This window comes from Cyprinodon tularosa, unplaced genomic scaffold (genome assembly GCF_016077235.1).
Source record: "Cyprinodon tularosa strain WSP-4 unplaced genomic scaffold, ASM1607723v1 ctg136, whole genome shotgun sequence".
In the NCBI taxonomy this organism is placed as follows: Eukaryota; Metazoa; Chordata; class Actinopteri; order Cyprinodontiformes; family Cyprinodontidae; genus Cyprinodon; species Cyprinodon tularosa.
Genome location: NW_024038178.1, coordinates 407,537 through 418,925, shown reverse-complemented (window position 1 = coordinate 418,925; position 11,389 = coordinate 407,537). Strand labels below are relative to the sequence as shown.

At 37.8% G+C, this 11,389-nt stretch overlaps 1 protein-coding gene across 2 annotated transcripts in view; it reads left to right on the top strand.

Annotated features, from left to right (window-relative positions):
• Positions 1-3,831: 3,831 nt before the first annotated feature.
• LOC119778628 (ras-related protein Rab-37-like) overlaps positions 3,832-11,389 on the top strand; it is a 28,935-nt gene continuing 21,377 nt past the window's right edge. The window contains exon 1 of one of the 2 annotated variants that reach the window (XM_038277964.1): positions 3,832-4,170. In XM_038277964.1, coding sequence (XP_038133892.1) covers positions 4,024-4,170 — 147 coding nt within the window. In that variant the 5' untranslated portion in view covers positions 3,832-4,023. The remainder of the gene's footprint in view (positions 4,171-11,389) is intronic. The other variant, XM_038277963.1, reaches the window with a different exon arrangement.

The following is an 11,389-nucleotide window of genomic DNA, read 5'->3' as shown; positions in this document are numbered from 1 at the left end:
CCGTCAGTGAAGTCTAGAAGCCAAAGATTTATACCAAGCCAATCAGCAAAGATATTACGATGTGGCTGTACATGTCATTTTGGCATTTGACCAATTAAATGAGCCCTTGGATAATATGTTACCTACAGTAAATTAAGTTTAAAGAAAATTAATAAGTTAAATTTTAAAAGTAATAAGCTAATTGAAAGTTAAACAGTAAAGTTAAAATGTAAATAAGCTCAGTTAAAAAGATAAAACATGTATGTGCCTGTATCAGCATTAAAGCTCTACGGTTATTTTGTAACTCATAAAAGTGTTTCTTTCACTCGCTGAGTGTCTTTCCTGAATATTTTTATAGAAGCACTTTTTTAGTTGTTTTGTTTTTTAACTGATTAGGGCAAATAACTTTTTCTTGTTATTACATTAACATTGATTTTTGCAACCAAGATATACATATTTTTTAAATGCTACAAAAAGTAATAAGCTCTTGTTCTCCACCACCATAAAACCCTTAGCTTGAATTTTTTATTTTAAAAATATTTCACTAAGTGCTATATAAAGGGTTAAAATGGGTTAAAAAGGGTTGATTCAACTTTATGTCTTGTTTAAGATCCAAACACCTTGTTATGTGCACTTGGTATAAATTCTTACCACATATTCCTGTGTGCCGTAGGGTTTGAGTCTGCAACAAAGTGGATCCCTTCTGTAGATTGCAACCACCAGCATCAGTACCACTAAACAGAAGACTGCACAGGATACTGAGATCAAGCAAAGACACAGACGGCTTTAACAGAAAGAAAAGTACGATGCATAGCCCAGCCATAGTACAAATGTAATGCTAAGCTCAATTTTGTTGCAACTGTAATTATTCTTTGTGGATTTCATAGATATATCTGAGGTTTTCTCACATCAGTGCAACAGATACAGAAAGTTTCCTTTTTAAACTTTAGGAACTTGACCTCTTACATGCTAAAATTGCATTGCTGCAGATTTTCAGAATGATTCATCCAGGTCAGTCAAAGAGGATCATAGAAGATAAAATATATTACCTTCAGTTTTTCCTTTGTTTTTTTGTCCTATATAGAGTAATCTGTCCCTAATGTTAAATATGGAAATTAAAAAATAAGAAAACTAAACTGCTTTAAACTTTTCAAAATGACAAAACATAGTTTGGTAATTCTATGATCTATCATTCTGCAACCAACGCTGTAAATCTGAGCTCATTTTTTTAGGGTTAAACAAGGCTCCTTTTAGCTTAAAGCAGGAGGGTCCGAGTGATCCAGAAAATTCCTGCATCATATCCTTCTCCCTTCATATTTATATGTCCACAGAAATGAAGAACGGATTCCAAGAAAAAAAGACTAACCTGAGGCCAAAATGACAGTCAGCAGATCTGAGTCCATGGCAAGAGTCTGTGTTTGAGCCAGAAGCAAGAAAAAAAAAAAAAAAGAGAAAACAGCTTTAGTTTCTCTGTTCTGCCAGTTTGTTTCTTGCCTATATCACAAACTTTAAAAAGGATCCCTGGTTTCTACAAGGAAACAGTCTCTATGGTTTTTTTTTTTACTGTACTTTTTGTTAGATTAGCAAGTGAGTAAATATTAACTCCATGTGGAGAGAGAGGGTGAGTCCCCTTCCCCCTGGGGGAACAGAACATAATTTGAAGCTGAGTCTTTTGCAAACTCTAGTGGTAGATTGTGGAAGGACTGAAAGCAAGAGTGCATTTCCACACTAATAATAACATTAAAGGATCCCAAAGATTTTTTTGAAATCATTTTGGGTGTTATTATTGATTCATAAATTTCCTGGAAGTCAAATTTTTATGGTTCAGAAACAAAAATAGCTCAAAAGATTGTTGTATAAAATGAAACAAAATATTGCTTCAATAAAAATGCATTGTGATTTGAAGTAGAGAGCCATCAAATCTGTTATTCTTTGAATTGCAGTTATTAGAATGTGTTGATTTCATTGTAGTTTTTTTAAACTGATGTAAGAAGCCCATATAACATGTTATCTGTAATGATCGCAGACCCGGTAGTTGATTCTATTACTCACTTCATTCATCTGCTGTCCCTCCCCACTCTCTAATTATCATCATTATTGTTATTCACCTGCTCCCCCTGCTATATATTCAGCCCAGCTATCGGGGCCAGATCAGTATTCTTAGTTTTGTCCTGATAGCTGACCTTAATTGTTCATTTCATTCATCTGCTTAACTCTGCCGGGTTCCTAACCCTTCATTATCTTATCCACTTGCGCCTGCTGCTTTATATTCGGCTCAGGCCAGCTATCAGGGCCAGATCATTGATGATCTCTTTCGTTAGTTTGGTTTATTCCAAGGTTCATGTCCTCGTCCCTGGAGGCCAGTGGGTTGAGAGGATTTTGGTGTTTGTCTTGTCTCCTGATCCTGTCCTGGCCCCTACTGTAGGTGGGAATACAGTTTTAGGTCCAGTAAGCCTGGCTCCTATGTGGAGACCAGTTTAAAGTTTTGCAGTTCTCCTGGTACCATGTCTTGTCTCTGTCCCTCAAATGCTCAGCCTGCCTGTCTGCATCTGTGCGTTTCTGTCTGAGCTCGTTGCTCAACACATGGAACTCTGAACCTGCCTTCACGCTCTGTGGATTCCTGGAACCCTGGATCTGTCTGTTCCTGTGTGGATCGGAACCCCTGACTGGGCTTCAGACTCCTGGATTCCAGAACTTTTCCTGTCTGATCAGTATCCTGACCTGGACCAGATTCCCGCCTGCTTAATGAGGTTGGTATATCGGGGATACTTTAGGCGGCCTTGCGCTGCAGCTCCTTTGGCAGTCCATCAGCTGGATCCTGGCTTCCTCGGAGAGGATGAACTGAACTGTTAAACCATTAAGTGACTCACTCGGATAATCATATCCTGTCAGATGATTGTGGTCACTTACCGGTGTTCTCCCGCCAGAGTGTCATGGACTGGGTGGTGCCCCGCTCCCCCACTGCAGCCGCTGCGGTCCGCAGATCCACAGCTCCGTACTTTTGTTTTCCATCTGTGTGTAAATAAATGTTTTGAACTTTCTCACAGTCTGTCTCACCTTGAATACTGGGTCCATCTGTCCCATTCATTACAGTAATATCCAAAACACATTTGAAAAAGGGTAAAGTAAATGTGCTTTAAAAGGATGTGAAGTATTTTTAAAACTATTGCTTATAACTAAACATCTAGAGTGATATGTTTCTGTGTATGGAGTCAGTTTATAGAATAGTCTGGAAAAATAAATTAAAATAAGCCCAATAAGTTACTGTGTTTAAAAAAACATGTAAGACACAATGTTATGAAAATCTAATAAACTGCGTTATATTGTATTAGTTCTTGGTGCTTGATTTTAACATTTACAATTTAAACAAAGCGTGAAATGCTAGACATATTCACATGACTGTAAACCACCCGCTGGTCGACCTGCATCTGAATATGTTTCAGCATTTATCACTTAAAGTTATTATTGATTTAACTTTTTGTGTAAGATAATAATAATAATAATAATAGTAATATAAGAATTTTTTTCGTTCTGCTCCTATTCATTCATATGTTTTAAGTTGCATTTATCTATCATGGGAATGATTTTTTTTTTTTTTTTTTATATTATGAAAAGATAAATAAATCAATATTGAGGGAAATTACTATATGAATTTTCATGGGATCCTCAATTCTGGTTAACGGGCTGAAATGTTTGGGAACCAAATGTAATAGTAAAGGGAATCCATTCTTGATAAGGAATAAGTCCAAAAAGGTATTTCCATAACCTACTCTCCCCCATTCATTCTAATATCCACATTAAGTACACAATGCCCCATCCTCCGCCCATCGCGTCAAACGTCGTGCGTGTAAACCATCACGACACGTCTTTTTTTTTAAATGTTAAGTGATGTGGAATGTGATTCACTCCTAAGGAGGAGCTAATTTAGGAGCGTGGACAGCCCGGAGGAAGAGAGGACTGGTCGGTGTGCGCAGTATCTCAGCTCTTTCTTCTCCATATTCCGGATCCTTAAAGGTCTTCTACAGGCACAGCAGGGGATTCAGGATGGAGCGGATGGAGTCAATGGAGCCGATCTCGGCGAGCTACACCACCGCTTACCCGGAGATCAAGCCCGACAGCGGCTACGGCTCCGGAGAAAACACGGAGAACCAGGCGAAGACCCCGACTTATGATGAAGACCTGGTGCACAAGGTAAAGAAAGCTTTATGGCGAAAATATTTCTCCCTCTTTTTGTTTACGTATTTTGTTTTGTTTTCTTTTGTTTTTGCTTGTTTGTTTCCCAATTGGTCATTTTTTCCTTAAAATGCAGTATCATCGCCTCCGTTTCAAGCTTGGCGCTCTCCATGGTGCTGATCCCCACTTTGATGCAGTTTCTCTGGAGTTAGTGACTCTTCAGATTCGCACAGACATTAGACCTCAAAATATTATCCTTCTTCTAAAGGGCAAGCTGTCAGTTTAATGTTCATATACAATAAAGGGAGGATTTAGATAAGACTCCTTCTATAAAAGTCACAAGTTATGATAAAAATAATAATACAAAATTTACAAAACTACATAAGCCCATTTGAATAAGGTGGAAAAAAAGAAAACAGGTCTAATAACTTACGAAAATTGCATGAAAAACCTTATTACGTTCTCTTTCATTCTTCCCACTCAAGATCCCACTGAACTATACTAGTTGTATTAGCCTGTGGTTTTAAAGTGCAATAAAACACTTTCCTTCAACTGGCTTGAGGGCCATGTTGTCATTTGAGTGAATATAAAGAAAAAAGTCCTTCTAGGCTCCAGTCAAATGTCACCTTAAGTTTAAAAGCTCTGTTGCAGAAACATTCTGTCTGGGAGCTAAATTAAATGCCTTTAGCTGTCTTCATTCAGCACCACATGACTTCCTTCACACACCACGCCATATACAGTAAACCCAACATCTCACTGACTGGATGTGGTGTCCTTGCACTTAATGCACTCTTTCTGAGAGATGTACATGTTTCTGAGGGATATGCTTTCTGAAAAGTGGTCAAATTAGACACTGTGGGCCGGATCTATCAAAGGTTTGCGTGTATAAAAACGTGAGCTATTTAACTGCGCACGCTAAAAAATGTACAAACTGATCTATCAACAGCGCGCTAAAAGGATTTGGTCTTTAAAACGTGCTAAATAGCGCCTCTTATCCATTTAGTACTTTTTCTGCAATGAATATGCAATATGGGGCGTTTACACGCTAAAGTGCGTCTTGTGGGAGGAGAACATGTAAATATATTAATTTAGCACTCGCAAAGTGATTTATTAAACCTGAAATCAGTTTTGCTAACGGTATCTGACTCTATATTTAACACGTTTCAAAAGAAGGTGCAAATGGTCTGTATGCGTAATTGCGCACACATGGCAGCGGTTATTGTCGCAAGAAGGAGACATGGAAATGAAGCAAGGAGACGCAGAGAACGCATTTTTTCACTCCGTGTGAATATTTTTGGAATGAACGAGGAAACGATCATCAAAACATATCGTTTATCCAGCATTGCCATTTTGGAGCTGTTGGGGGAACTCCGAATGGATTTGGAGCCAGCCACAAGGAGGACCCACGCAATACCAGATATCACAAAACTCCTTGCAACGTTGCACGTTTTTGCATCTGGGTCATTCCAGCGTACGGTTGCAGCGAGAGCTCGGATCTCCCAATCTCGTTTTTCAGAAGTGCTGTCCGACGGGGTCGGGGTTCTCCCCCTGCGCCTGTGGAGCAACATGCCAATGCTGCGGGGATGCGTAATCTCATCCACAGTCACTTCTTGTGAGCCATTTGGTATGTGCATTTTTCTACAGGCCAATACAAAACACCTGTTTTTTTTGTTTTTTTTTGTTGTTGTTTTTTTTTTTTTTTTTTTTTACTGCAGTGAAGTAGAAATTCAGCCACATACCACCTTAGGGAATAAAGGTTGCAAAAGTTTTTTCTTTATATACTGATGAAGGTTCTCAGTCATCCAGGTCAAAGTCATTCCGTAAAAATTCAAAAAATATCCACTGGACTTGGTTTTCAAAAACCAAGTCCAGTGGATATTTTTTGAATTTTTACGGAATTTTCTTTATATATCACTGTAAGATTTAAATTTCTTAATGCATTAGTTTGCACAAACTACAAACTACTTTGCCGCAAACCACAAAACGCGCAAAACCATCATTTAAATAGGGCGTCTCCAACAATTTTGCACCTTCCACCAGTTACGCAATCGCTCTTGTTAAATCACCCGCAAACCATGGTCCAGCCCCTCGCGCAAAATTCCAGTTTGCGAGCGCAAATTACTGCACGCAAAATTGGATCTTGATAAATCCGGCCCTGTATGTTAACCAAATGCACTTTGACTAAATGTGTCTAATGACCTCTGCAGCTGTGTGTGTAGGAGTGTGTTCGTGCGTGATTCACTGTGTTTCTCCGCTGGCTAAAACTGCAGTAAAGCACAGTTCTGTTATCAGTTAAAGTAAATCACTTTATCTCACTTGTATCCGCAAACTGACTGCTAAATTAATAAGGGCTGGATGTGCTTGTCATATATTAACAATGGGGACCACTACAAACATACATGCAATTATCATGGTATTGCATCCTATGTCATAGAGAGTGACATTTAGGTTGTTTATTTCCTGTGAATTTACAAACTGTCATATTAAGGTGCTTTACAAAAATGAGAAAGGTCCATTCAGCACACACAAATACAGACACTTTGAATCAAAGTTTTTTTCTGTGTGAAAAAGATGAAATGACACTTGCAGCTACATTTCATGATCATCTCTACCAACAAGGTGAAAGGTTTAGATGCACTAATGAAGGAAAGATGGAGGAAGTACAAAGATGGAGGAAAGGAAAGGAGTGCGGATACATTTTGAGCTTTCCTTCAGATTTTTTTTGTAAAAAAAATTTGATTCACATTTTTTTTATTAATAAAACATGAGGCAAAATGAGGTTGGATTTGGTTCCAACTGTGAAAATCAGTCTGTCGAAGAAGATTGCAAACATGAAAATTACAAAGTGCTTCATAGTAAACTACAATATGAGCCAACAATACCAAAACAAATAAAAAAATTAAAAACCTACTCAAGCCAGTAAATGGAACTTACAATGCAAAGGATACATGTGAAAGAATCAAGTGGTCCAAATGTCTGTTTTATCATAGAGCAGCGTTTTTATGGTTAGTTTTTGATTTCATGTCTGTCTTCATTTTACTGAAAAAACTGTCTGAAAGTCTCATTCCTTGACAGAGAGTAGGGACTCTAGTGACCCTTTCTGTTCCCCTCACTATCCTCTGCAGGGCCTGAATAATGTTTTCATGATGCTGGAAGTCATTAGTAAATGTTTGAGGCTCCTCTCAAAGTGCAGTTTTAGTTTGGTTGCATGGTTGAGACCACAAATCCACAAATGTCCTCTCTGTTCTGTTTTATTTCATACCAAATTATTGGACTGATTTCAGGGATGTAATTGGTTCATACATAGAGATCCATGGAGAAAAATATCAAAAGCATTTTCATCAAACTTTGTTGATCAAACTTTCTGGTACTTGAGAAGAGGTGGCAATAATGAGCTAATTACTGAATTAGATGATGAGGAGGAGAAAAAGTGGGAGAAACTGGATCAGGATTTCCACACTAATAGTCCAAATGTGTGGGTAGGAGGAAGATTAAGTGATGTCTTACATCCTTTTGGACATTCTGGAGACCTGTTGATATCATGCTATGCATGATATTTGGATAAATAATATATGAAGATATAAATCTATTAAGAAACAGGTTGGTTAAGAAAATTGCTGTTAGTCACACTTTTGGAAAAGTACCTCTGCAGATCATACAGCCTTTAGTTGTTAGGATTTTTTTATTAAATTCGACTGTGATCGTATCATTATTGCATTTTTTCGTTGAATGCTATATAAAGGCTCCAGGGTTGAATCTATGCTATCCTATTTCAGTTAGGGCTCCTTTATCTGTTGATGCACTAATACTGAAGCCACACTTATTTCCTATGTGGCCTCAGCAGGTGCATTCAATAGCAAATTATAGTAAAGCCAGCTGTTGTTTTTCTGAAGAGACAAGGCCAGTAATTACAAGTCAGCCAGTCTGCCAATGTCGGCCTGCATCCTTCTATAAGTCCTATTTCTGGCTCTCATATGCACTGAATCTTTTCCCCAGAAAATATATATTCTTTCCTTTCCCTCTGACTCACTTACTTTCCCTCTGAGAAAGTTTTTCTCAATGAAAGTTTTTTGTTATTCATTTACTTAAATAAAGAATAAACCTCCAATGTTAGATGAATGATTATAGAAAATATTCATTTTTAATTCTGTTAATTTTGATGATAATGTTTAAGTGTTTAGCGCCCTTCTGATTCCTTATTCTGTCTGTGTATTTCATCTTTATATTTTTACCTTAAGGATGTATGTCCTTTTGTATTTTGTTAGAGTGAATTAGGCCCCTTTCCTCAGTCCCTGCTCTTCACTCTTACCCCAGCTGTTCTACATCCCTTTTGGTTAGTCTCCTTGGTTTCTAAGTGCTTCTTCACTCTCCTCCAGTTTTAAGCTCTTTGTTTTCCTTTGTTCAGTGCTGGTAGCATATTCAATTATGGCCAAGGTTCGATGTCATGTTCTTCTTGTGCAATATTTGTTCTTCGGTTCTAATCCTCACATTTAAGCATTTTAGTTCTCTTTGCATTTATTTTTTTTCATCTGATCGTTTGCGACCCTTTAACAATTATGACAGGCCTGTTGCAAAGTTTCAACAGTCAGGAATTATTTGGAGAATCTTGTCATCTGATGCTGTTGTTTTATTGGGTCAGCCATTCTTAAATATATTTAAGAGCTCTTCAGGCTTTGCTGATTTCGTTCTGGTAGACTTTATACTTTCACTCCTCTTCTCAGACTTTGTACCTTCCCTCCCCTCTGAAGGAACAAATACTTGCTTTAATGAATATGGTATCACTCTGCTTTACTGGCCAGCAAACTAACCAGAACTAAACTCCATAATGAATAACTGGAGTTTCATCAACGGGAACACAGGTGGCAGCAGCATTAAAAAATGCAGATGAGCTAAAATCCACTAATAAAGCATCCAGGGTTAGCTTAAAATCTTAGCAGTGCCACAGGCTGAAGATCTTCTTGACATGCCAATGATGTAATAATCCTGCAAAACCAGACCTAGCCAAGTACTGACTACTTAGACTGTATATTAGATCATTTTAACATCTACATCTAACCACAAGCCTCTGTAAACTTAAGTAAAATGGCAATAAAACCCAAAACCTACCTGATCTGAATATCTTTTGGATAATCTCTATAAATAGATTCTGCTGTTTGTAGACTGACTCTGGTATTTCTTAGACTTAATCTTAGACTAACTTTATTGTCATTTTGTATACACAGTTTATAAAAAATGAGATTTGTACAGCTCTCTTGACATTTCCATTCCCTAAAGTGCAACAGTGATCAATGTAAAGATTGGGAGAAAAACATGGTGCAAATAAATGCATTGATATGGTCAGTGTGATGCAGATACTGTGAAATGATTTACAATTTTTCAACATTCAGCTCATTTCAGTTGGTTTTAGCAATATGAAGATCTTAAAGGGGAAAAAATTATTATGTAGAAATCGTGCTTTTGTGGATCTTGGCTGATAGCTGCTTTCAATGGCGTAACGACACAACAATAGGCCTGTAAGCAACATTATCTGGGTGAGCTCCATATGAAGTACAACATGTGATAAAGGTTCAGGATACGGCTACAGTTCCATAAATCGGCCAAGAAGATACGATTACGCAATTCTCTGTAGTCTATGTTCACACATCACATACGGAAAAATAGTGACTGCGCACCTTGAATGGAACTATTGGTGACAGCGCACTACCACATGTTACAGACATCCCATGTTCCAAAAACTAATTTGAGGGAAATGCTTAACGTACCCCATACATACACACTTCATTATTCTTCACCTTCACAAAACATGGATATACTTTAGTATATTCTACAGTAAAATGAGTCTTATCAGGCTACCTTAAGCTTCACAGCCCCCCTCTTCACTCACGCTCTCTCCATTCATCTCCTGGTCACAATCTTCACTCACAGTAGCAGCAACATTCACCATTCCCTCCTTGGTTCTTTGAAAGAACGTGTTTATTTTGGGAAGTTTTTTTTCCATTCTTCCAGCAGCTCTTTTTTCCTTTTTCTTTTCTGTAATCCGCTTAAGTGCCTCTTTTTGGTATCCATCGTCGCTAACACATTGTACGTAACAGTTTTAATCTATGCTCTGGGTTACCCCTAATTCCAAGTTGTGGTGTAAAAAATAAAATACTTAAATACATCGTTCTTTTAAGATCTTTATTGTGGTTTGAAACATATTATATGAGAGCTTTTTTTACCAACTGTCTAATGAACTATACAGTTATTAACATAATAATTAAAAGTACCACTGTCTGCTTTGCTATTGGTGTCGTGCTTAAACGGTTCACCATTATGTTGAAATCTAGCATGTGTTGTGGTATGAATACTGTCCGGTATGAATACTGCTCGGTCACCTCAGTATCAGGTGAGTTTAAGAGGAATTTTTCGCACCATTATATCTGCAAAGAGACGTCTTAGCCTACAATTGCGTAGGGGGCCTACCTTGTGTCAGTGATAGGGCCCCTAAGAGGTCGTTGCCCCTAAGCAACTTTTGTCTCTGTTTACTGATATTTACGCCATTGGCTGCTTTGCTGACATAATACACTTAGGGATCCATCAGTTTTTGTTATAAAACACGACTGATAGAATTTCTTTGAGGGATTTTCAAAGTGTGGGTTTAAACGCAATAAAACTACATATACAACTGGTAGACTAAACCATGTAAGAACATAAATATGATACTCATGTTACCCCAACTGTGAATTTGACAGATCCAAGGATGGAAAAGTAAGAGCTGTTGGTTTTAAATCCCATCTAGCAATAATTAGAAGCAGTAAGCAAAATGCCGTCCTATGACGTGTTCTGGCATTTGCAATTCACTGGCAGACTGACTCTAAGTGTACAGAAATAAGCTGTCAAAAAAATCCTTTTTTGTAGCATGAAATAGAGAATTACTCCACTTTTATTATTAACTGATCTTGGAGCTGGGGAGAAAAAAAGGGACTTCACACAAAGTTAATTTCTCTGAACCCTGAGGCTCAGTAAAATCTAAGTCTTTCTTTCTTCCTCTCTGACACATGAAAGTATAATCAGTGCCTTTTTCCAGAACATCTGTGGAAATTCTGCCAAAGTGCCTCCCGTCCCCAGAGGGAATTGAGGATACAGACTAAATTCCCCTCTACTGTTTATTAGCGCAGTCATGAGCATTATGGTGTTTTTCCACCAAAGTTTCTCATATTGTAGAAGTTCAGGAACATCATGGTTTCCCTTTTTTTCT